The sequence below is a fragment of the Acanthochromis polyacanthus genome, chromosome 1, assembly GCF_021347895.1.
Source record: "Acanthochromis polyacanthus isolate Apoly-LR-REF ecotype Palm Island chromosome 1, KAUST_Apoly_ChrSc, whole genome shotgun sequence".
Lineage (NCBI taxonomy): Eukaryota > Metazoa > Chordata > Actinopteri > Pomacentridae > Acanthochromis > Acanthochromis polyacanthus.
In genome coordinates, this window is record NC_067113.1 from 53,384,776 (window position 1) to 53,411,823 (window position 27,048).

Sequence of the window (27,048 nt, forward strand, 5' to 3'; positions counted from 1 at the left end):
TAGGTTTACATGTCTGGAACATAGAACAAGTTAATGCGATTGGATGCATGTCTTTATACTGATTACGACCTGACTGATACAGGATTTTTAAAGCTGAGGTTGATATTGATACATAGGGGTTGTTAAACATCTTGTAATGGTTTATTGGTCAAGAGTTTTGCTAAGGGATATGATTGATAAAGTATTGGCATTTTAGGTACTTAGTCACAAATCACCAAGTCTGTCACAAGGGCTAATTTTGTTTATTCAATCAGCAGTATGCCGAGCAGCTGGTAAAGATGTGAAATTTATGCTGCTGTTTAAAAAAAAAAAAAAAAATTTAGGAAGCAGTGACTGAGACTAAAAACTGCTGATACAAGACAAAATATCAGATGTGCAGCAGGACATAGGGAGAGTCCGAATTAACTTTCACTATCATTTTCAAGAGACAGTTTTTTATTGTCTTCATTTCTTTATTGTTGTCTTTTATTGTCTTATTGCCTCTTGAGACCTAGAAAACTTAAGTTCTAAACATCAGATCGTGTTTATGAATGTTCTAGTGCAGTCTTCCACACAGGGTTGGGTTATGGATTGTACCTTTAATATTGCTATCTGTGACTGTACCGGCATGCGAGTTGTTCATGTCTTTATCCATTTCATAGCATTAGCTAGCTTCTGGCTAAGTTTAGCAATACGTTAAGCATTTTGCAGCGGTATTCTGATGAGGGAGAAAGTGTGATCGTGCTGTTGTCCATTTAGTCGCTTGAACTGTCTCCATTGATTGTAGCTAAAATGTAAGATGGAGCTTGTCAACAGGCGTTAACGTACATTCTTCACCTCAAGCTGACTCTGTTCTGCTTTGCACCGATCAGCCAAAATGTTATGTGATTGGTGAGCTCTCAGCGATTAGTGTGTTGCCAACAGTGGAGTCGCAGTGCTCTCCAGTGGGAAAACTATGTAAGAGCTGAGCACTTATTTTTGGCTTTTCCACTACTTTATTGCTTGTTACCTATCAACTGCTATAAACGCTGACCGATTCAGCTGCACTCGGCATAAATCGTCCCTCAGATGTTTTGGAAAAGCTTTTGCACTGATATGTTTTAATCCAAAATCCCAAGCAATGTGTAACTACACCACACAGGAGAAAATTACAAACTGCAGTTTCAAACTACTTGTACTTTACGTTTTCCATTTTATGCTATCTTACACTTTATTTTAGAGGGACGTTATACTTTCTACCCAACTACATTTGTGCCTCAGCTTTATTTACGTTCAAGTTGAGGATTTTACACTATGCGTATTATGATAACCTTTAAAAGACACCACTTTGTGAAGGATAAGTTTGGTGGTTTGCAACCTTTTTGGCTTCTGAAGTCTTACACAAAGCAGTGTGTAATCAGGGTCAAGTTCCAGATGTCTGTGTGTTCTTTACTGCAGGTAGTGGTATTTCCCTTGAAACTTCTCATGAGATTTAGTTTTTTTTAAAGGTTCAAATCATGCAATAGCAACCAAAAATCAAAGATTAGGGAAAAAGTCCAAAAACTGGAAACAAATTACTTTAGTACGAGAATTACAATTTACTAATAATACTTAAGGGTCAGTATATAATTGAGGCACTTTTGAAGTCCATGGGATATATCTTGCATACATTTTTATTAAAACTCAAAAAAAAAATAATGTTTTTATATTTTCATTATGATCATATTTTTTTTTATAAATATTTACTATGGAAACAGTCACTTAATTAAAAAAAAAAACCTGGATCTCACAAAAATGTCAACTAAATAATTGCCAGAATTTAAAAACAACCACCTTCTAATTAGCTAGACAATAATAAAATGAGCTTCTTCAAAAAAATGTTTTGGTTGTGTTCTTTTTAAGTTGAGATAATCATGACAGATTTTTCGATTTTTCTTTTTGAGCAATATATCAAATATTATATGGAAAATACCAAATTGTATCTATGTCCGAGAAATCACTTTCAACTGAGTTACCCATTACAAAAACGCCTCTCAAAGAAGTGTGTTAATTCCAGATGTGACGACCCTCCACCTGGACACCAGGTGTGTCTGTTCCAGTCGTCCCCTGATTGAGCCACACCCACAATCTAGTGGCTCAGCTGCACTTAATCTGGCCCACTTCCATTCAAATGGGCTCTCTGACAGGAGCTGCTGCCATGTGGAGCTCCAACAGCATGATTCTAGGTTTTGTTTTTTAATGCCCATATTGTTGTTTTTGCATGGCAATAATCCTTTTTTAGTCACCACACCATTGCTATCTCTTGGTTTTGTTGAGACTTTTGGGAGCCAAGTTGTAACACATGACCTGCTCCACATGATGTCATTTCCTCCTAAAGAAGACTGGCACGACTCCAAGGCTTTCTTATTTAATACAAAGTAGTGTGAGTCAAGTGTGTACTTATCGCATATCAACAGGTTTACTACAATATCTTTATAAATAAATTTCAGTTTTACTCAATTGTATATGTCATATTTAGAAGAATCTTTCTCTTAAAATGCCATGTGGTGTTTGGTTATAGGCAGCCATGTTGATTTTTGGCCTGAAAACAGCAAAAATGTCAATTATGATACCCGTCAGCTGTTACAAAATGCCCCGCAGTTATATATTGACCCCTAAATACTTATACTTTGGTAGGATTTATCTTCCAGAAGGTGCGTCTACACTACTGTAATGGTACTTTTAGTTAAGGCAAGGCTCTGAACTTCTTCATGCATTACAAATGTCATGTTCTGTTTGGGTGTCTTATTGTTCCGTTTCAGATTTGGAGGTATGTGTTATATATTTTTCATGATGCCATAATTGGATATGTCAGCATGAGAGACCTTGAGGAGTGTGCCATTATCCTAGAGACTGATATCATAAATTCTCCCTTCCAACACTGTTGGCTCAGTCAGTGTAGCTGAAGTAATTTTGGATGTCAAAACTTGTTTTAATTTGCAACTCAACACTTTGTGTAGCGAGTAGGGAGGAAATCGCTTTTGGCAACATAATGCAATCTTCTGCTTGCTTAAGCTTATAGCAGTACAACACTGCTAAATCTGCAGGGAGATATACATAAGTCCTCAACTGGTAGACTGTAGAGAATTGAGAAAGAGCCATGGCATCCCAGATGGTGGCAGCATTACCCTGCTGCTACAATGATGTCCCTCTGAAACCCTTTTCTGCCACATTGCCCTTAAGCAGTAATCCTCTAAATACACTTGCACACCCAGTGCTATATGACAGAGTACTGCATATCCCCCCCAGTGGCAGTATTTGCACATTACACACATTACAAGCAATTTGACTCATGCTGCTACATTTTTATCTTCCAACATTGAACAGAGATGATGTGAATATTTTGCCGCTAATGACCCATTTCAAGCTTTCTGTGCAATGGCCCAGAACAAGCACTAATGTAAATGATGCTTTAAGTGTAAGCTGGCATCATTTGGCCAAAGGGGAGGACCATTACTCAGTGAGGACTTAAGGCTTTAGTTTTTCTCTCAGTGCACTAGCTTCCAATATCATTACTCCTCGTGACTGGCTACGTTGATCACACTAACTATGATGTGATGGTAATTATGGAGGTGATGGTAATGATGATGGCTTCGGACAGTGCAGTTGAACATGTGTTCAGACGCTGACTGCTGCTTGATAACGTGGTCAGTCAGTTGATGAATCTTATGGCTGTGGCCAGTTCTCAGTGCGCCACAGCAGGCGGATCTTTTTAATGTTTTTTTTTTTTTTTTTCCTAATGGTGCCTACCCTGTTGCTGGAAAATTTATTCATCTTGAAATATCACTTGGAGGGGGCAAAGGATTGATTCCTAGTAACTTTAGGACGCCCTAATGTGTGATATATATATATATAAAAAACTCAGATCTGGAACTCGTGACATGCGATGCTAACACAAAAAGTTCCCCCATAATTACCCCATTTATGACAGCCAGAAACTATAAAAATAGAAATAATTGTTGGTTTTTGTAACATGGTAATGGTTCTTGTCAAAGGGACTTTCAAGCTGAACTAGACTGAAGTGCAGGCTGTGTTGACATGGAGTAGTTAGTATGGAAACACATTAAAAATGCAACTAGTAATATAATTGTGTACACTTGTACATGTTGATTTCAGTTTTGTGCATTTTTGTGAAATAGTCAAAGATGTTCAGCTTTACATTTTTTGTCATTTTGACTATCTTACTGCACACAATGCATTTTTGAGCTCTCTGCACATCCAGCTACTGTTGTACTGTTTCCATACATGTGCAGGACTTCATAGTGCTGTGAAAAATGAGCTGACAGTATCTGAAAAGACAATGGGAGAAAAGAATGCCCATATTACTTAGGCTTCAAAAACTTACAGTGATTGTGTTCTGTCATTCAGACGCAGGCCACTTTTACTTTCCTCATGGCATCAGTGACTTACACCTGTCACTATGATGGAGAGAGCCTTGGTACCTTCACGATATTTGTCTTACATGCAAAACTGTACATTGCATAAAGCAATATAATGTAATAATAATCAAGGCTAAAGCTAAATCCATTATGTAGCAAATTGCTGAACTGTAGGTTATGTCTGCAGTGAAGATAAGTACACAGCCGGTTTTGCTTTTGGATCCTGTCTCCATGTCGAGAACCATTTCTAATTATAAATAATTAATGGAGCTACTGCTTTTGTGTAATGTGCCTGAATGCACACAACTGCCTTGCTTTGGAGACACTCGTGGATCCCGCTGCTGTTTGATGCTGCATTATATATGGAATGAATTCAGAAAAAAAATCCTACAAACAACTGGAAATATGTTCCTTGTACATTGCAGTGCATTAATTTGACTTCTCGGAGTTCAGACTTGTGCCTTGTTGAAAGTTACACTGAAATATGACGAGGTGTTAAGTGGTAAGATTACCATTGCGGCTTTTACAGCAAACTTACCATAAAGCTTTGACATTTGGCCTACATGTTTGGATGCAGTCAGAATAAATGGAAAGGTGTCCATGTCTGAAAGGGCCTATAGTATATAGGGCCTACAAAATAATATCTTTGAGACAGATTAGTGATTTCCTGGCCCATCATTTACACTAATTCTTTATTTAGTGTCTTTTTCACAGACTAAAACAAACTTGTTGTCTGGTATATGTTCTAAGAATGTGTGTATGGTTGCATCTATGTAGACCTAGGAAGACTGGATTTAATACAACTCTAGAAAACATGAATACGGCTGCAGCATAGATATTTAAGCCCTATGAGTTGGTTATCTGCCGTTGATGTTGGATGTTATAAGAACTCTTCAACAGAACTCGGCCCAAAAACTTGAGTACCACATTTTTTCTCCCTACACTTTCTTGCACTGTGTGGAGCTTTTTTTCCACCATTAAAGTTCCGATCCTGACTTTACTGTTTGATACAAACACATGATTTATGACTTGTAATCATCTTGCTCCCTTGCTGTGCACGTCCGTAGCATGTATGTCTGTGTTATTCTTACCGGTAATGAATTCTGTGATTTTTCTTTTTCCTCTGGCTTTAAAATTCTTTCATTCGAATGTGTTCCTCCTACGTATCACCGCTGTCAGTTTCAAGCAGATTTGTATTTATTTACATCACACTGATGAGTTTTTTGGTGTGCTGTTGGCGGTTTCATCATTTGACGGAGTTTCACTTTGACTCGATCAGTCATAAAAAAATGCTCTCCTTAGCGCTGAGCCAAAGGGGGGATTGAAACGGACGCGTTCATCAATCTCGTCTTCTCGGTCTTGCATCTCAGTTTCTGTCACTTAATCTGCCTGCTCTTTAAAAATGTTTAATCCAATCACTGAGGTGGCTAGACCCTGTAAAATTATCGAGATTCCACAGTATTACATTTTTCTTTTGAAAAATTAAAAATCACAGGCAGGGGGCTTGACTGATTGGTTTATAGAACGCCCATCTACCAGAGGAGAAGTGAGCTACAAAAACACGGAGACCTGCTGTGCTTTATAGCCTCTCCATTGCTCCTTTTTAACTCCAGCCCCAGAGGAGAGCTGGTTGAGGGGTGTAAACGTCAAGGGGATGAACTGTTTTTCATCAGGGCCTCGCTGTGCACTAGTAGTGAAAGCCTTCCAGTAGAGTGCACTGGGGGACATTAGTTCCTTCAACCTCTTCAAACTGTACAAATACAACAAGGAGCTGTAAAGCGCCTCACTAAGGTTCAACATTTTGTATCTATTTAAAGTATTTTTGGTAGCACAAGGGAGACATATGGAGATGAAAGATGTAGCCTACAGCGTGTTCAAATATAAGGGAATTGGAAAGTTTTCTCCTTGGCCCTTGTTCCTCCAGTTGTCTCGCTCAGTATTGTGCTTTCTCGCCCATCAGTATCGGTTTTGATTTGAAAGCAGTGTGTTGGTTGGAAGGAGTTGCTGACCTAAAAAGGAACCGGTCTATTTGGAGAGACGGATGAGTTCACTATCATCTGCCTCCACACATGAAGTTATTTCGATATCTTAAACAATCTCTGCTTATGAGTCGCTCTCCATTTATTCTGTGGCTTTACAATGTCTGCTTCCCTTGATTGCATTCTTAGTTTCTGTTGCTATATCTTTGTAGCTTTCTGTTCCTGTTTGGTACTTAAATTCTAAGTAGCTTAAACACAATTGGCTTCTTACAGAAAGTTTCACTATTGTTGCCCAGTAAGCAAGAAACAGTTTCAATTCAATTTGAAGTTAGTAGCTAAATCAGTGTAGAGGGGAAAGTGCACTTGACTGCATTTTGGGCACAAGTCCAAAAGCCCAATTACAAATACACAGCTGGAGAACAGGCTATGTGTGTGTTTATGTGTGTGTGGCATTTTAATTGAAAGCCACTTTGTTGCTTCTGTAAAGTGAACAGTGTCTTTTAAGCAGCAAGATGTGAAAAATTGAGTTAATGCACTGTTCATTTTTGAAAAGCTCCAGTCACCACCGCACATCCCGTACCAATCGGGCCTACTTTGCTTCTTGGAAAAACAAAAGCCTGTTGGCTATTTGAAGTTCTGAATAATTAAAGTTGTACAAGGGCCCTCAAAAAGCATTAGGCTGCGCAATTTAGGGAGCCAGCCTGGAATTAATTGTGGCGTTTGTAGCCAGCTGCGTGGTAGCTTTTGAAGGAGCTGTCAAACACTGTTATTGTCTCTTCACAGAATGCTCAGATACATTTTGCAGTTACAATCTGGTCATCAGCTGGTTGCCAGTAATACAACAGTGCAGTTTGTCAGCGACAGCACTTTATCCAGCACTTATTTCAACAAAGCACAAGCCATACTGAACCCATACTTGTAATACAGTCATATACTTTTAATAAGCACTTGTTTTACGTGACCAGTGACGATCTTGTTGTGCAGTAAAACCTACAGCTGTTGCTGCAGTTGGATGAATTTGCAATGAACCCACTGTAAGAGGAAAAAGGGCCACAAGTTGTTGCAGCAGTAGTCTTGCAATGCTGATATTTTCTTATTGGGGTAAGGTTTTGGATGGGTCATGTTTTAATCGAGCCTACATGAGAGCACTTTAAATGTGTTGAGCTTAACAAGGGGAGCGACTCTACAATCAAAACCTTTTCTGCTTGTTAGACACGGTGTGTGCTCCCCTCTAACTGGTGTGAAATTAATTGTAGCTTGTTAGCAGACCGAGCTGGGGTGTTTTCAAGAGGGGTGTCGGAGCGTTTGTGGCACTCAAAGACCTCCTGATCTTTTTTGTAACCTGGTTAACAATAATATTTAACTAAAGCTGCCACAGCTTTAGTGCAGCTGTGTTCTTAAACGACATTTTTCATTTTAAACGGTGGCAAGAAGCCGCCTCTGAAAGTTTGAGCATCAGTTTCGCAAAGCTGCAGGTTTCGGTAGTAGTCAGTTTCATGCTGCTCGATTAAAGAAAGTTTAATATTGTTGCTGTGGAGATTTCCTTCTGGTTGGTTATTTTAAGCAATAAATTAAAGTTTTAAATGCTTCCGGTCTATTGAAATGAGATCAGATGAACTCAGCTTCCTGGGTGTGGTTGAGCCTTCAAACTGTAGCTGCAGGCAAGTTCTTCTCGAAGGAGATGACCGAGAAAGAGGAAAAAATATTTGTCTGATACTTACACCGTTCTTACAATTTTCAAAAAAAGCTCAAATGGATTCAAATCAGTTATGTTAGAAGAATTAAAATGTTCGAAGATTGCACAACTGTTGCTCATGTTTTGTGTGTCTGTCTAATTTCTTAAATTTTCTGTTTCATTTGTGTGACCAGTCCAGAGCAGGCCAGACTCTGTGAATTGGAGGACCAAGCGAAGTCTTCCAAGAAGGGCATGTGGAGTGAGGGTGGCGGCACACACACCATCCGCGACATCAAGTACACCATAGAGAATCCCCGCAACTTCGTCGACTCCTTGCACCAGAAACCTATCAATGGTAATGACTTTGAGAGAGGCGTACACACTGACGCACTCGCACAGAGAAAGTGTGGAAACAAAGACACATGGAGTACAAAAACACACATTACATAAGCCTCTAATTTCTCATAAAAATCAAATTTGCCTCCTGTGTCAGAAATCCGCTGTTTTTGTTCTGAATATCCGCCTCACGGCCTGTAATGGCTCACAGTATGTCACCCATCACCAGCTCATTCCTTCAGTCCCCTCATCTCTGACCTACTCGAGGTGTAATGTGCCACTCGATTTATTTCCAGACGACTGCCGGTAACAGTGGCTCAGCTCATTTCACTACCCTTTAATCGAATGGAGAAAATGAACAGGGGGCGGCTTTTTCCTTTTTTTTTTTCTCCGCTTCTTGTTCTTGCCATTCATGAGACGTTCAGGGTTATTTTAAAATTGGAGTCAGGATTCCAGCCAAAGTGCTTTAAATGTGTATTGAGTCTCTGTGGTTGGAAACTGCTGCTGTCTTTTCACATAAGCTGTACTTGTACACACGTTATACACAGAAAGGAACCTTTTAGACACTGAATCCTTCTCAAAATGCTATTTCTGTGTGAAATTCCTTTCACTCACATCCTGCAGCAGTCACTTCAAAAGCTTTCCAAATAAATTGACCTTCCCTCAGAACCTGTTGTAATGCAGTCTAAACTTTAAAGTAATATCAAAAATTGAATGAATATCTATCTCTCGAGTATTCACCTTTGTGCATTTAAAAGCAAAAGCAAAGAAATACATTGAATCCCTATTCCCAAAGACGAAAGGCTGAGTTCAGCTTGAGTTTATTTTGGTTGCAGTTTGTCCCAGTAGTTATCAGAGAATGAATACCATCCATGAAGCCTTCTCTTCTGCTCTGTGTGATGTTCTGCTTGCAGAGGAGCATTAAGGGCAACATCACAATAAAGAATCATATTTGTATTTGTAAGTGGTTTTATATATACTGACAGCAGAGAAGTGGGTTGTGCTACATGAGAGACTGCTATGAACATGTCTCTGCTTCTGCTATGAAAACTATTGAAATTCACTGTACGCGGCATGAATTCAAGCTGATCACAGCCTTTTTATGTCGAAGGAGACCTTCTTCCAAGAACCTTTTGAAGCCTACAGTAGTGAGTGTTTGACAAAAATGCATTTTGGTGTGAGTATCCCTTAAAGCGGAGTTTGTCAAGGAGGCCATGACTTTCTCCTTTTTGAGAACTGCCAGAGCAAACGGTCATTGAAACAGTTCAGTATCATTGTTTCGTAGAACACTGGGATTTCTCTGATGTTACTGTTTTGAATTCAATGATAGTGGCCCAGTGTGCTTTCCTGAAAGCCTCAGAAATTGGATTGCAGCCTTGATCACTAATAAATCACTCCTACATTTCAATCCTGCATTTCCTTAGGCCAAGCACTGCATTATTTATAAAGTCCAGGATGCATGCAAGTGTGATACATTTTGTCCAGCTCACGAATGAGTAAGTTGGCCTGAGAGCTTGGAGTCTGTGAGCACACTGTATTTCCACAAACTCTCTCCTTTTACCTGAAACGCTTCTAAATTCTGTTCTTTTTCCTCCCCTCAGCCATCATCGAGCATGTGCGTGACGGCAGCGTTGTTCGTGCCTTGCTGCTCCCCGACTACTACCTGGTCACTGTTATGCTGTCTGGTGTTAAGGTAACTATTGCTACTGATGTGGTTAAATATGAATTGTTGAGCAGTTCGCTCCGTCTTTGGCAAAACTTTTTTTATTGTTGAGAGACTACAGTAATGGCATGTAGTTTAAAAGAAATGCAGAACGGCTAATCACATTTGAGTAGAATGCCTCTTTTTGACAGGTTCCTCCATACCTATCATGGAAAATTGCTTTAACTATTTGACTTAAAAATTACTTTGCTGCCTTGTTAGTAAATCTAGTATTGCATGCAATGTAGAGAATGAGTGTCCCTCCAGATTGTCAAAGAAGACCATGTGTAACGGCTTTTGTAGTGAACAGAAAACTCAGGAGTTCCTTTTCATTAGGCACTATACCTTGTTTGGCAAGTTTCAGCCTGTGATCAATTCAATTTTCGATACAATATACATTGATAAATACTGATTCCAACTTTCCTAAGAAAAAAGCCTTCTAGAAATGAAAACATGTCTCCTTCCGTGGACTGTAAGCCTTTTTCTCTGACCCCTTTTCGTGGAATCTTATGCCACCTGCGCACAAACAGGCTGAGCTAGTTCAGTCACTCCACTGACATGAGAGAGTTAACCTAGAAACAAGAATGCATAAACGGAAAATGAACAAATAGATATTTAACCTATAGAAATGTGATGAAGTTTGTCTTTTTTTCCTTTGCAATCACAGAAGTTCTAATGTTAGAAAATCATGCAGTCAAACTAGTCCATAGACATGTACAGAAGAGATGAATATAGCCGCTTGGTGTGAAAATTTAAGCCAATGTACATGTGTTAAACTGCATTCTTTCTAATGGCCAGCAGGAGGTGACTCCTCTGAATACCAAAACAAGTCCAACTGTACAAAAGTCAATGAGAAACTGACCCTGGTTCTGACTTTGTTGAGGTTCATAGTCTCAATCGGTAGTTTCAAGTCTTCTTCAATATATCCAATGTTCATTTTATAAATTGTAGTTTCATGTAGAGTGAAATAGATGAAGCATGAATGCTTGTTTTGAGCAAGTTTCCGCTGTGTGGGTCGGCACGTATCCTTGACTCCTCAGTCAGATCCAACCCCTGTTCATCACATCCAGTTTCAAAAGGCCAGGATGGTGGCGCGAGACCTCATTAAATGAATAATGGCTCTTTTTTGTCACTTCCTTGAGTCTGTTTGTTCTCGCAGCCTCCAAATTTCCCCATCAATCTCTTTCACCGAGCACATCTGTGCCAATGGACCACTCAACATAACTAATCTTTTTCATCTCCCACTTGAAGATATTACATCCATTTCAAGGTGTTCTTCGTCCTACTGTTCAAAGACTCGTCTGCTTGGCACGTCTGTTGTGCTTATATCCGTCTGGTGTTTTGTCACACTCAGAAGGAGATTACAGATAGTATGAACGGCAAGGTGACATCAGTAAAAAGAGAATATCAGACACAGAAAAAATAACATGAGTGCATACACAAAAACCTTCCTAGAGTTACTAGTTGATTGCTGAGAACTGCATTAGACAAACGTTTCCACATTTTTTAAGGCACATATGAATGGAGGCATGTGTTTTATTGTGTTCATGTGTATTTTTCTTGTCTGCAGTGTCCCACATTCAAGAGGGAAGCGGATGTAGAAACCCCAGAGCCGTTCGCAGCTGAGGCCAAATTCTTCACTGAGTCCCGTCTTCTGCAGCGAGATGTTCAGATCATTCTGGAGAGCTGCCCCAACCAGATCATACTGGGCACCATCCTCCACCCGGTACAACGCAGCAGTCTTGTTGCCTTTGTGGCAGTAGTGTCATTAAAGATCTCGTTTTTGTCATGTCATTTTTTTTAACTGTGCTCATTTTCTTTTGTGACAGAATGGTAATATTACAGAACTCTTGCTGAAGGAAGGCTTTGCCCGCTGTGTTGACTGGTCCATGGCTGTTTACACCCAGGGTGCTGAGAAGCTCCGAGCAGCTGAACGGTAGGCGACTGTAGACGCTCAGAGTAAAACTACACAGTTAATGAAAGACATTTATCAAAAAGTCTTCATGATCCCTAATAAACATATCCGTAAGCATTTTAGTTGGTGGCGGACAAGCTGTCTTGTCATACTTAATTAAATTCAGCCCTTCCTCAGCTGACAGAGAAAAGTGTTGGAACCTAGTTTGCAGAATAATTGGTTTTGGAAATTGCTGATTTGATACACGGCAGAATGAATAAAGGAAATACATGCAGGCACTTGAGAGGTACTGAAAATAAATGGGCAAATGAAATGTGTATCGATACACAGATCTAAGGCAGCATTACTTGAGATGAACAATCTTACTCTGTACTGTTGCAATAGTACTCATTCTCTACAGTAGTGCTACAGTGACTGTAGGCTAATTGTGCTGGAGTTTTCTCACTTTCATGAGCTTTTGTTGCATTTTCTGGCCTAATGGCTAATCTTTTGTCACTTGATTAAGCCCTTTATGTCTTAATATCTGACTAATGTTAAGTTTGTTCTTGGCCAGATCTGCAAAAGAGCGCAAGGTCCGCATCTGGAAAGACTATGTGGCACCCACAGCCAACTTGGACCAGAAGGACAGACAATTTGTAGCCAAGGTGAGGTCTTAAAGTAGCTTTTATGAGCCGTGTCCCATTGGTGAAGATCTTCGCTTCTCTTAATTTGGTCTTTTATTTATTTTTTGGTCCTTCATGTTTTTTTGTCCGTGTGGGTCGTCGTTCTTCCATTTAAATTGTTTACTTGTCTTTAAACACAACAGAGAGTAAGCAGGTGCACAGGCTATAAAGCTTTCAGTGTGACTTGTAGACATTTTCGGGCGTGAATAAGGCTCCTTTGCTTTGCTTTCAAAATGTGATGTTGACATTTCCAATTTTCTTTCGGCGTTGCAGAAAATGCAGGGGCACTTTGATGCTTCTATCAAATTATATCTCCCTAACACTTTTTATTTTCCCATTTGCACCGCTCACTGTGCAAAAAAGAAAAAAATCCCTTCAGTAAACGCACGAGTAATGCTTAACAGCAACCTTGAAGCGATCCCCAGGCAAATTAGGACCAAATCGCTGGCGTATGCTGTAGCAGTGGCACAGAACGGCCCCCAAAAGCCAAGAACTAGAGATATTAGCTTTGGAGGTTATTGGCCAGGGCCTCAGGAGGAAAGAAGTGTCCTTAATATCAAGTACAGAGGGGTGCAGTCCCTCCAAGTTGTCAGCACATATTAGTTTAAACCTAGTAAGACTGACTCCTTGATACATTTTGGAAATGCAGCCTAACCTCATTGTCACGTTGAGGTGACATATTTGTCACTTTAATGTCGTAAAGCAAGTCTAGCCTTACAGCATCCACTTTAAATCTGGTCCCCTCTGTGAGCATTTTGATGAGTTGCACCTCATCCTTCCCTTCGGTTGATATATATTTTTCTAGGAATGTGTAAAAAAAAAAAAAAAGTTTAATACCTTTTTAAAGTTTCTTTTGTGTGCATTTGCTCCCTTCAGACCCTGAACTTTTAAGACCCTGCAAAATTCATGGCTAGCCAGAGGGGCTACGTAAAAGGTGTTGCTTTGGCAATCTGCTTACAGAATGAATTTGATAAACTGCACACGCATAAAGAAGGCACAAAAAAGAAACTGTGTATGTATATTTTTTCCTGAGTCAGAGGGAAGAGGCTCGAGAAAGGATAAAACATTTATATTATCTGTGTGAGCTGCTCTCAGATCTCTCTGAACCCCCCTCAGTAAAAGAGGGTTGGATGTGGGCAGTGTGGGCGCGAGGGAACATTTGGTGGTGAGCTAAGGGGGTGTAAGAAAAAGCGGCACAAAGGCTATAAGAAAAGCGTGAGGTCGAGGGTTAAGAAAGAAACCGAAAGTTAGTTTGTGGAGAGGTATACGATAAAAGGACATGGAAAGTCAGTCATTCTTGCATTGGCTTTTGGGCTGCTGCAGCACTGCACCGTTGATTCCCTCAGTTAAACCTCGATGCACTTTTTGATCTCTGTTGGACGCTTCATTGTCCTCTCTTTACCCTGCATCTGTTGTGCCCCAAAAGAGCCACAAAGGAGGCGTGCGCTCTCAGCTGCACCTTTATTAGTCAGGTTTTTAGGGATGACAAAGCCACCGGCAACTCCTGGGACACCTTGTGACTCCTCTACATTAGCACCTCAACAACTTCAATGCGATCTATGATAGCGTGCAAAGTTGTTCTCGGCAGGGCGAAAGGCCCTCTGAAATGGCAGTGCGATCATGTGACTCTGAAAACATTCCTTAAAAGTGGCTGGCAGTTGTGATGGAAAATGTCACGCCGACCCCGCAGCTGGTTCTCAAGCTAAGTACATATTGGACAGGCTAAGGTTACTCAGGCCTGTCATCGGCCCCTCTGTACTTGTCCCTGTGACATTTGTCGACACCTAATACTGCAATGCACACACTCTCACAAGGGCGTATCTATCCATCAATCCCATCATCATACACTCCTCCCCTCTCTCGTCCACTCTACTTTTCACTTCTTATTACGTGAGTGATGGATAGAGTGGAGAGGCAGAGCAGCCCCAATCCCCACAAGTCAATCCTGCTGAGGCATCTTCCTTTTTGACTGTCTTTCTTCTCTCCTCCCACTCCTGCTGGGACTAAAGAAGTGGATGTAGGCCATGTCCCGATAGTCCTTCCTTTCTCCCACGGGTAGCCGTCGACTTGCCAGGTGATGGACCTAAGGTGACACGATTCAAACCCCTTTGCCAATCTGTCATCACTAGCTTGTCAGCAGCACTGTTGCTTTTAGGTCAACCAAATCCGTGACGATACAGAAATTAAAAACAGAAGTTGATGTGTATTTTGTTATATACCTGCATTCACTTCACTTCCCTAGTTGGATCATATCTTAGAGTAGTCATAAATATATTTCCTAACCTAATGGAAGTGAAGGCTTGAGGATAAACAGTTTAAAATGAAATGAGGCATAAGAACAACTGAAATTCTTAAAGATCCCCTCCAGTGAATTTTCAGTTAACTTTTCTAAGTTGTGCTTTTTTCCCTATGCTTTAAAACCTATCATGAGCGAAATGAGCTGTCAACACCACAGCTGAGCATTTTCACCTTGAAACTGTAGTCTAACAGTCTCAAAAAGACAGATTCAGACTTCAGGTGTTTCACATGCAACAAACCTGAAGAACCAATCTCGCCACCTTGATGGATGGGGCTTTCTGTATTGACTCTGCCTCTGTCAATCCAATATTACAACTCCCCATTGAGTGGTTTTACAGTGTTAAAGCAGAGTTATAGGTGAGCTGGTGCGCTCAAGCTGCAGGGAGTGGAGAGGATTGAGGGAAGAGAGATACAGGGACTTTGTTAATCTTCACATTCAAGAAGAGGCAGCAGTTTAAAGTTACATCTGAGCCGCTTTTGAACCAGGAAGGGAATATATTCATGTGAAACGAAATCTAAATCTGCACTTTTATTCCACAGAGATGAGTGTTTAGAGGTTAAATCAACAACCAGAGAGAGACTTTAATAAAGTTACACCCTAATAGGGAGGGAAAGATGCCACGAGGGTTTCTTTTAAAAATAAGTTAAAGTAAGTCAGACAGACTGGGTTCAAGGTCAGACGTCTTTTTTAATAAATTAAAAACTCACTTTTGGGGAAGATAATGAGAAAGATTAAATTGGTTTGTGCTCTAGTTAAAATCTGTCAAGTGGAAGGGCAATAAGGTGAAAATGTCTCCCTAGATTTTTGCTACCTGCTCCAGGATAATGTCCTCTTGAAGCGTTACACACTCGTCAGCCACTTTTTTCCCTCCATTCGGTAGCGCCGAGGGCTTACACTGAAGTGTTTATCATGCCATCAAAAAACGTCACTATTTTATGTGAAGCCATGTAATTTGGGTGACAAATCATGTCCACCGGCGGCAAGAATGAAACCGACTGCATAGGTGTTGCTTTTGAGGGGAGCGATCTGACATGAGTAATGAGTAAGTCCTGGCTAAGCCCCTGCTCGGCCCTGTGGTTACAACCAACTTAATGGATTCGAGTGACAACCAACACATTCCCCGACTGTGGCCAAGATCCTTCTTTGCACAATAACTGATCTTGGCCACTGCAGATGTCATGTCATCCCTGGGCAGAGGGTGGCAGTAGATCCCCACCTCTGGAGCACCAGATGAGACCAGTGAGTCATGCTGCCAGCCTATTTGTCTTTTCTGCCTGCTTGCTCGACCCTCATGGCAGCTACTTTCCAACGACTTTTTTTTCCCCCTTCTTTTTTCTGCTCTCTTTTTCTATCTATTCTCCATCTTTTTCCTCTGTCTCTGTTCCTGTGATATTTGCTGTGAGATTACACTCCGTCTCTCTGGCTCGCTCCATCTTTCTGTTCCTCTATCTCGGCGTTTTGTGTGGTGTGTGTGTGTGTGCGTGCGCTCGCTGATCCGTCCTCCTTCGCCTCTCTCCTCTCGCCTCCTCCGGCTGATAATTAGCCAGTAAATGCTTAGCCATTTTTATTCTGCTCCTGCCACATTCTCTCTCTTGCACTTTATTTACTTGGGCAGGCCACAAAATGACCTTGTTACAGTGCGAATTCATGTAGGCTGGTCTGTGAGCGTGCACGTCTCGGTGTGCGTGCACGCTCCCCCTCGCACTTACTCATTACACCTCTCCCCTTCTCCGTCTCTCTCCCTCCTGCTCCCCGTGTCTCTGCATCTCTCCCACTCAGCTCAGTGATTAGTGTATGATGTATTTTGGCTGCTGTTGTGGGCAGCCTATTTAGCATGTGGGCTGGTCTAATTTCTGTTCTCTGGTGGCAAATGCAATGGCAGTCTGATTTGTTTTCATAGAATAATGAATCTCCCAGCGAGCCCAATACACCTGGATTTGTGTTTTGCGATAAACACTCAAAGTTTTTATTATTTTTTTGTCTAATTTTTTCGCACCCACATGGTCCGGTGTCGCTGATACATGGCTCAGACCAGCATCGCTCACTTTGAGGACTTTAAATCGAGCGCAGCCTACATATGAGCTACGGTTTGACGGATGACGAGGCCGTTTAATGCACATGTGGGTGGCAACATGTGTAGGGCAATTGATTTCTCAGTCTCTTGCAAGTGGCCTACTTAAAGGCTCTGGGCTTGGATTCCTTCTCCATCTCAATCACATTATACCCCCAGTCTGTCTTCTTACTTGGGAGGTACATAGAAAGACACATATATACACTGAGTTGAGTTGCAAATATTATAAGTACACCTTTCTTTCCAGCTCCCCATTTATAGTTTGCTGTGTTTTTGTGGTTTTCTTCAGTGGAAAACAATGCTGTAGTCCTGTACTGAACTACCACCGCTGTGAACTATAGTTTAACAGCTGCACCTTTGAATATCCGCGCTTACTTCTGAACTCCACCTGCTATAAACTGTGGCTGCTCCCTTTGGTACAGAGAGAAATAACATTTAAATGCCAAAAATAAATTAGCCTGTGCGTTTAGCTACACTTGCAAAGGTCTCCAAAACAAAATGCTGCCTGCTAGAAGTTGGGCAAAAGGCCGCGTAATGCTCTGCCAGTCTATCTTTAACAGGATGTTTGTGTTTTAAGGCTTTTTCTCTTGCACTCCGTCTCCTCCTTCCACCCTCCCTCTTCTCCCTCTTGTTGCCAATCCCCCAGATAGCAAAATGTCCTCGCCCTGTCCTCCAAACCTTGCTGGCCTGCTGGGTTGCCTTAGCTCGCTTACTTACTCAGTCACTCAAGGATCACTCTTTCTTACCTCGCTCACAGTGCCTTCTGCTAGTGACAGGACACAATCTGCACTGTCACTCTCTTTCTACCTTTGAATAGATCTCTTCCTCTCCATTTATCCTTTACCTGCTCCTTCGCTTCCCATCTTTCTTTCAGTCTGTCTGCTCACTCACTCAGCAAAATGCAACGGCAGTCTGTTTTTTTTATTTGCTCCAACAGTCCTCCGCCACCCTGCAGGTGTGTGCGTTTCCCCTGAGAATTTTTACGTTTTTTGAACCCTTAAATTGGTTCGTAATTGAGCTTCGTGTTCACCTGATTGCATTCCCTCACCTCCCTCTCTGTTCTTCTGTCGCTGTAGGTGATGCAGGTGGTCAACGCCGACGCCATGGTGGTCAAGCTCAACTCTGGAGAATACAAAACCATCCACTTGTCCAGCATCCGGCCCCCCAGGAATGAGGGAGAGGTACAAACAAACCTGTGTCTGTCTGTCTGCCTGTATATGTGTGCAGGGTTTGCAGAATGAGTGGCTACTTGTGAGTGATTAAATGAAAGAATGCAGTCACATGCTGGAGAGATTTATGGTCTTATACGGTCAGCCAATTAATTAAAAGCTCTGCTTTACTTCAAAAACTACAAGTTTACATCTCCCTTGACAAAATCCCTCATATGCTTCCGCCTCTCTCTGTTTAACTCTCATGCCCTTGCCTCTTTCCTTGCACATTAGTCGTCTCTACCTCCAAATGACCGTGGGATTAATTCTAACCACTTGGTGGCGCCCCTGCAGTTGGGCCTCATGCAAACACAGTGAAACACTTGCACACACCCAGTGGTTGCAGCACTGCAGAGAGTGAAGCAGATCGATTTTTTTTTCTTCCCTTCTCCTTTCCCCACCACTCTCTCTCTCTTTCTCCAGAATCACTTCAACACTATGAAAATGCACGTGTACATTCTTGCATACATACACCTCCTGACACCAGGGAAATGTGTATTTATTGACCAAATAGACAGTGTCTGAAAAACAGACGCGTGTATGCAGTGATGCCGAGATGCAGAAGTCTGCTGTGCTGGGTGTCATTGTCTCCCATCACTCACATCTTCACTCCTCTAACTCTCATCATTGGGATGTTTTATTTGTCGAAATGAAGCTATTTTCATCACTGTACAGTCAAAACTTGTACTGCTTATTCTTCATTTGAACACAGTATATTTATTTTTGCTAGAAAAAGAAGCAATTGGTTTTTATTTCTGTCTCTGTGGGTGTGTGAGTCCTCTAAAATGTTTGCATTTTCTTAAAAAAAAAAGCTGCCTGAAAATGTCACTCCCATTAATTAGGAAGTTTTAATGTCACAGCAATCACTTTTTTTTTTTTTTTTGCTTGTAGGAGGGTTCTACATTTTGAATGAAACCTTCTTTCCTTTTGCTTAACACGTCTGAGCCTGTTTGACAATTATGCTTTGAGGGAATAAATTGTTTACTGTTCTAAGCGAGTCATGTCTCGCATTTCTCTGTTGGAAAGGTATGAGACAAAGGGGATGTGCTGCTTCTGTCTCAGCAACAGTTGTAAAAGTCAGCCTGCAGAATGTCTGCTACACTCCTTTTGTTATCTCCTGTTGTTTTTGTTTTTATTGTCTCTCTCTTTCTGCATCCTTTACATTTGATAGTTCACTCGTTCTTTTGCTCTGTGGGGTTGTCTGGTTTTGTTTTTATTCTCTGCCCTATCCTCTTCCCTCTCTCTCTCTCTCCTCTGGCATCGTTAGTGCCTTTCATCATTAGGACATCACTTTGTATCTTTCCCTGCCTCCCTCCTTCCTTCTGTTCTCTCCTCCTCTTCTTTCTCCACAGTCACTTTCTGCCGTCCTTTTCCCTCCGGGTGTGCAGATTGTTGACCTGTGCCGTTGCCCTTCGTGTGTGTTTATTCTCCTTAGCTTTCTGTGGTTGTAACAAGCTTGTGGGCAAAAAAAGTCTCTCCATTTTGTCTCTCTTTTTCCTTGCATTACGCATCTTTCGCTCCTAACTCTTTCCCAGCCGTTCTGCTCTTGGAGATTCTCTCTTTACTTTTCCCGAGTTAGTTTCCCATTTTTTTCTCTCTGCCTTTATTTATCCCCACTCCCTCCATTATTTTCCATTAGTTTTCTGTTTCTCACTGCCTCTCCTTTATTTTGTCTGTCACTCTGTCTTTGCCCACACCAGATGCTTCAACAGTATGTGTTTTGTGCTTCATTACACTTTCGTATGTTACAGAGAGCCGGGGAGAGTGAGGCCAGATGTGATTGTTTGTGTGTATTGTGTTGGTGTTACAGTGGAACAGTGTTATATTGCTGCTATTGTCCTTCATGCATATTTAATTGTGTAGTCATGTGTCAGATTGTTGTGCAAATACCCATATTTATCAAAACGAGCCTGTTTGGGTACCAGCTCTCAGAACTAGTAAACTGAGATTTGTGTTGGCTGGGATAAAATTTATAATCCCTGTAATGATAATGCAATGTTCATATTGATTACAGATCATCTCAGATCATGCAGATTGAATTCAAGTTTGCCCAGTGCATAATTAAACATTATTAACCATTTCAAATCAAAATGAGCCAGATAGATTTGTCACTGACAAACTGCATGCAATTAACTTTTTATAGTTTAGTTAATCTCAGATTATATATAGGCTAAATGGCCCTTTTTGTGGCTGCTAGAGCACATTCTCCTTTTGGAGGTGGTGTTGCATATGAGCTGCTGCTATGTTTAGTTTTTTAATAAGCGTCGTTCATGGAGCTGCTGCTGTGTGTGTTGTTTGTTAGCTAGTTATTTCTGTCTGTGAGTTAAAGAGCTGCCTGCCTGTCTGTAACGCTGTTGGCTGAGCTTTGAGTGTTGTCGCTATGGCAGCAATGCAGAGTAGGGATAGCTTTGCTGAGACTGTGATGAGCCCTTTGACTGTAAAGTAGAATATGGGCAAGTGACGGCGATGTTCTGAAATTCCGGCTTTCTTGAGCAAATGTTTTTGTTATATTCGGGCATGCAGCAGAAAATTTTATGTCTAGTCTCATTTGCCAGCTGGACTTGTGTCTGACCACTAAATTAGACAAGTAACCTGTTACCTTATGTGTGAAGGGGAACTCAATTTCACGCCCTGTCCACACACCTTTACAGATCCAGATGAAGTAGTTCCCCTTCAGCTGTTGGAAGCCGTTCCGGACATCGTAATTTTCCCATCATTACTGAATGATTTTGAAAGCTAATAAAATTATTGTGTCGCACCTCTAAAAATCGGTGTGTGCCTGTGAAAGGATTTGCAAACATGGGCGTAGAGGAGTGTCATCCCATAGGAAACTGGATTCTTAATCTTAAAATGCCTGCATTCTGGTGAATTCTTATGCACTGATTTGTTCTTTTTCTGCAAAATTAATAGTGAAGTGTCTTTATTTATATAAAGAAAAACCCAAAAGTCAGACACCAGCTGAAGATTTTGAGCATAATTGAACATAATGCAGCAAGGCTCTCTGGCTTTCAAATATTTATTCTCCTGTGGATCATCTCTTCTTATTTCATATTATCCCTGCTGAGTCAGCACACACGCGCATGGTTTACTCTTTTGTCTTCTTTTGTGTTTTGTTTGGTAACATCTTTAAATATGCATGCAGCACCAATTCATGCCAATGATAATTAAATTCATCTTAATTAATTTATAAACCCCTGGAGTTTATAAACTCATGTGGTTTAGCTTCAAACTTTCTGCACATTCAGGACATATCACACATGCCTCTAATTGACATACTGAAGAAACAAACCCACCCCTGTCAAAATGTGAGAGCAATTTTTCACGTTTAATGTTTTCATCAGGAAGCACAAATGCGTGTGTTCTAAATATTGAATGGGATGTGCCCCCCTTGAAATCTCCGCTTTTGTTTGCAAAGAAGCAACACTTGGCAGCAATCGCTTAAAGTTGCAGGTAAGATTTTTCAAACTTACGAGGGCGTCAACAGTATGGACGGTTCATCCTTTTAGGATCGGAGAAGGGGAGTTCACAGCAGGTGTCTGCCAGCCGGAAGCTCAACACGCATTGACATCATGTTGGCTAACATTGTCACGAGTGAGCTGGCTTCTTGTTTACAGTGCAGCAGACGGACACAAAGACATCGTCACGCTTTGCAGCACAGCTTCCACACACATGCACACATAGAGGCACGCTTGGTTAAGCTCCATTAGCCTATGTCAGGAAACATCTTGGAAATTGGCGTCAGAGTGTGCACAAACATGGATCACACAGCCATGTGCGGTATGTGCGCGTGCATATAGACGCAGATTTGTGCGTGTCGCCTGTTTGCGAACGTCCAAGGAAGCAAACTCAGGATTTTTGGCCTTGTGTGTACATGTGTTGCATTCTCTAGAGGTCTGTAGGGATTGTCTCGTGCCACTTGTCATTATCTGTCTGGATGTGAAAGTGCACAGTTTGACCGTGTATTCTGCAAGCGACGCTGTTTGTGCTTGTGTGTGGGTGTGTCAGGGTGTGTGTTCTGTTCGGCAGTGTGGAGGCCAGATGTACCCATGCACTGATGAGCTGTGACAGTTCCTGCCAAGCCCCTCTCCTCCTCCCATCTCCTCTGGTTCCTTAAGTCTCCCAGCACTGCATCTCTCCCCCTCCCCTCTTATGACTATACTAATTGTGCTCATACTGACAGATAAGTGGACCAATGGTGTCTCCCTGAAAGGGAACACAGGACACACATCTCCTTACTTGCCCCCGTATCCCCCCTTTTTCCCTCTCATTTTGGTTCTATTCCTCTCCAGTGTTGCTGCTGTGGTGTATCTTCAGATGTGAGTTATTTTGAGCTTGGGAGTTGCAGTCAGCTTTTTCTTCTCCCCCTCCTGCACCTCCTTTTCTCCATTTTCTCTCATGTGTGGCAGGACAAGCCCAGTGTAAACACGAGTGGGGAGAGTCGTCTATGCCACTGAGTGACTCACTGTTACACCCACTCACTCATTGTGTTTGGATGCGTTTGTGTGTATCTGTTTGGCGATACGTGCATCGAAGTGTGTGTGTGTGTGTGTGTCTGTGTGCAGTGTAATGCATCTGTGTGCTTATGAGGTTTAAGTAGGGTTAAGGACAGTGCTGATGGAGCACACAGAGCGGTCAACTCACCGTTCTTATATAAGGCCACGCAATATGGCTCATCACCATGCTACTACATACAGCCCTGCCTACTCGTCTACCCTCTCTACAGTTTACCTCTGTGTGTGTTGACTTTGTAGCTGACTTAAACTCTCACTGCATCTCTCTTTGTCCTGTCTCCCTCCTATAAACCTTTTATCTCTCTACTTTTCTCCCCATTCTCGTTCTCTCTTTCTTCTTTTTGCCTTCCCATTATTTCATACTGGGCCACAGTACTGAGGTTGAGCGATAAATGAAAATGTTCCAATCAGCCACTATCAGTCCAACAACCAGCAACTGCAGATTTGTTTGCGGAGGTGTCCAACAATATTTGAAAAACAGCCCGACGGTGCCAGATCAGTGTTGTCCATGCATTTGCTTACTTGTGGCGGCCCGCCATTATATCAATATTGACCGCCACATATTGATTTTAAATTTATTTCTACTATTTAAAATGGGTATAATCTTATTTCATCAGAGCTGCACCACACTCTTGCTGTCTCAAAGAAGCACATTAACAACGGACCGCCTGTGAACAGCCTCATGTCTTTGTGGATCAAAACACACGTTGTCGGCTTTTCAATCTGCAATCTATTTGTTGTTAGCACACTTCTGTCAGTCTTGGAGATTAGGGCTGCAACTAACGATGCGTCAACTAATTGTCTGAGCACGATACGTCATCAAAAGCGGAAGTGAGCGCACAATGCAACAGAAATCACCGTCTGACTGGAGCGCGGAACACGGGCGGACGTCAGCCCTGCATCGTGCATATATTATGCATGCACGATGCAGTGCGGATGTCTGCGTTTAGATACAGCTGTATAGTAAACGCTGACATCCGCGTTTACGATAGACCATTGAATTGGCTGAATACAATTATCAAAAATGCTTAAAAAAAACCCCCAAGAACCAGCAATGAACTCAGTCTAGTACTGCTGTATTTGCTCAGTCACCCAATTCTAACCTGCACTGTTGTTACAGTCTATGTAAATATGGCTTTTTCTGCAATGATATGGACAATTTATGCTTCTTCATGCTTATAAAGTTCTTAAAAATCTGAATCTGTTAAGTCTGAAAGTCTGTTTGTAGCTGCCATCATTCCAGAGTTATTTTGATAATTACTTAGTACTTTGGTTTTGTTGACATGACAATAAGCTCTATTTTACATCTAAAAGAGCAGGCAAGTCATCAAGGTCTTAAGGAAATTATGCAATATGGAAATAGAACATGTATAATAATGTTTTTCTTCAGTGCGAAGAAAAAGATAAAGATGTTGACATCATCCCGATCGTGTCAAACAAAAAACCAACATCCTGTTAAACATACACCATAACACAAGGGCTGAAGATGTCAGCTAAGAAATGGAACAGCAAAGTACAAGTTGCAATTTAATAAAAAAAGCTTGGATGTTGTAATAAAGGAGTTTTGGTTTATGTAAGGCAGCATGATAGCGTTTGTGTTGGTATTCAGCGCAGGGCTTTTCTCAACCATATTGAGATCCATATTCAGTCAGCAGTATCACAGTTGGAATATAGTTTTTAAAAATTAGATGCTTATTCTAAGCACTCGTCTGCTATCTACTGGGTTTTTTTTTTTTTGCTTTTTCCACTTCCTTCTCATCCTCTCTCCTCTTTGTTTTGGTGCCTCCCCCCACCCTCTCACTTCGGTCCCCATCCTCCAAATCTTATGTTTCACCATGTGTGTGCCCAGAGCATCCCTCTAGCTTGGCAAGACATGCTTTGACCTCGAGTTTGGGAGCGCAATGACAAGGGAGGAGGGTCACCCACCTCGTGATTCACTTGTGCGCCATTGGCTGGGCGAGGCAGATTGGTAGCCAGTATCCCTCCGACGACTGGATGAATATTTCTGGCCCCATTTCACTATTTGGCTGTCACTGTTGGTAAAAGCAAGGTCTTGGCTTGCTCTTGTTTTTGTGTGAGTGCAGGAGAGGACAATAAATAAAGGGGTGGCATTAGAAGACAGTGTGACTGTTGCCTTTGAAAGATGTAGGTTACAGTACTGTCAAGCACAGAGCACCTGGAATGACTTGGACATTATTTTTTTTGATGAAAGTCCTTTTCAAATGGGGACTGTGATTAAGAAAGCTGCAATATGTTCAATTTTAGGGTTAGCGGTTAGCATACACTGTCCTACTTTGCTCTGAGCTTTCAGTTATTAAACGTCTTCACCCATATTGGAGATTTTTTTTTTTAGCAGGCTATACTGCAGTTAGTGTAACGCTGCATCACTGCGGGGCAGATCTGACCGTCTGTTTGGTCCAAAAATTAAAAACACAACACTGCACATATTAAGCCACGTGGAGCTTTAGCTGACATTTTGTGTGTAACATCCTCATTAATGACAGCACAATCAGAACATGAGCTGCAACCGTCACAGCGGTTTATTTGCCTGTCCGTTACCAGCTAATAATGAATTGAGTTGCCGTTTTTATGCTGCTACAGGTAATTTAATTCTGAAACGCAGGTTTATGCTATCTGTTGTGGGATCAATTCAAGTCACGTTAGCAGTGGCTTTTATTATAACTTGTATTCTGCCTAATAGTGTTAGATTTAGTATTGTATGCTGTAACCGGCTGTGTACTTCATGCTCTTGCTTCAGGAAATGCTTGCCCTCGTTCTTCATCTTGTTCTGTCTCTCTTTCTCTGTCCCAACTCTGTGCAGCCATTTAATGTTTATGCATGCACATTTGAGTAATGTCGTTCGGTGTACAACAGTAAATGTTGACTGCTTGTCTACGACTCCCAGTGTACTGCTTAATCAAAAAATAATGTCCACTCTGTCTGGGACACATGCACACAGCCGCGTATTTCTCTCAAAAGATGGGTTACTCGCAAAACAGCACAACCCACTCAGTCAGCTAAATGCAAAACTAAAGCCTAATACTGTACACTCCTCCCAAACATCACAAAGTATGACATGCTCCTGAGTCATGATTTCACCCTTGACGTTCCAGAAGCTGCAAGTGCTCCCAGCAGTAGAATCCACACATTTGCAGCCCAGACCCTGCAGCCCTGCGACACTGTACCATCCAGCTAGCGTCATGCCTCTGCTATAGTCAAAGATGATTCCTGAGCTTTAGCGGGTGATTTGGAACGAAGGGAATTTACCCCAAATAGAACAAAACTCCCCCCAAGGATAGTGGGAGCAAACAGTTGTTATTGGGTTACGGATGAGACATAGCAGTGACTCTCTGCTCTTTCTGTAACCCTCCCCCAGCTGCATAATACTAATTTATAGATGATGCACACAGAACTTGTCTGGTTAGAGTAATTTAATGATGCTGATGTTGTCAGTTTATGTAGAGACTGAAGTTGAAATCAGCTCCATACTCCAATAATTACTCGTCGCAGTCTTCCTTTTCCCACAGTCATCAGTGTGGAACAGCTTTGTTTATGTTTTGTGTGATTGACAGCGAGGCACATTTATTTCCAAATTGTTAGCACTTAACTGCAGAGGAATGCGTAATGTCTCTTTGAGCCGCGCAGCAGCTGATGTGCAGCCCTTTGTAGTTGGAACACGAAGTTCACCAGGCCCGTCGTGAAATATTAGGCGGTTGCAACAGTCGACTAGAACACCGCTTCATGGTGGCAGCTCTTTTTGTTTGAACAGTCTCTCCCTCACCTGCCAGCTTGTCCACATCACAGTGACAATAATACCGCCATCCTAGACAACGTTAAAGTTGTCCAGTGGGTCACATTGCAGTGGACATTGGCCTGCAGAGTGCGGTCATCAGTGTGTTCTTGTCTTCTGACTACTTGTTTTTTCAGTTTCAACGTTTCCTCTGATTGTCTCATTTTCTTGTTTCCTGACTCTTTCACCTTGCCAACTTCCACTTCTGTCTAGCACCGTTCCCCATAGACCTTCTGAAAGATGCAGGAGTAGTACCTTTTGTCCTCTTTGTCTACTTCTCCACTCCTTGTGCCTAATTGGCATAGAGTACTGGCATTTACACTCTTGGCCCTCAGTGACATGGCTGCCTTTGCACCGTGAAACAGCTTATTAGTTAGAGATGGTTCTTCCTTTTTTCTTTCCTTCTTTGGTTTGTTCTTCACTTTTGCCTGATAAAGTTCGCTCTTTGTTTTGACCTGTGTCTATCAGAACGTTATTGAAATGTCGCTGTGAATATGCGATATGAACACACCTCAGTACCTGGG

The 27,048-nt window shown here is 41.7% G+C and overlaps 1 protein-coding gene across 1 annotated transcript in view; it reads left to right on the top strand.

The window, feature by feature from the left end:
* Positions 1-27,048, top strand: part of snd1 (staphylococcal nuclease and tudor domain containing 1) — a 213,992-nt gene that overhangs the window by 5,525 nt on the left and 181,419 nt on the right. Inside the window, exons 5-10 of the mRNA XM_022190155.2 lie at positions 8,225-8,385; positions 9,968-10,059; positions 11,639-11,794; positions 11,898-12,004; positions 12,537-12,627; positions 18,092-18,196. Coding sequence (XP_022045847.1) covers positions 8,225-8,385; positions 9,968-10,059; positions 11,639-11,794; positions 11,898-12,004; positions 12,537-12,627; positions 18,092-18,196 — 712 coding nt within the window. The remainder of the gene's footprint in view (positions 1-8,224; positions 8,386-9,967; positions 10,060-11,638; positions 11,795-11,897; positions 12,005-12,536; positions 12,628-18,091; positions 18,197-27,048) is intronic.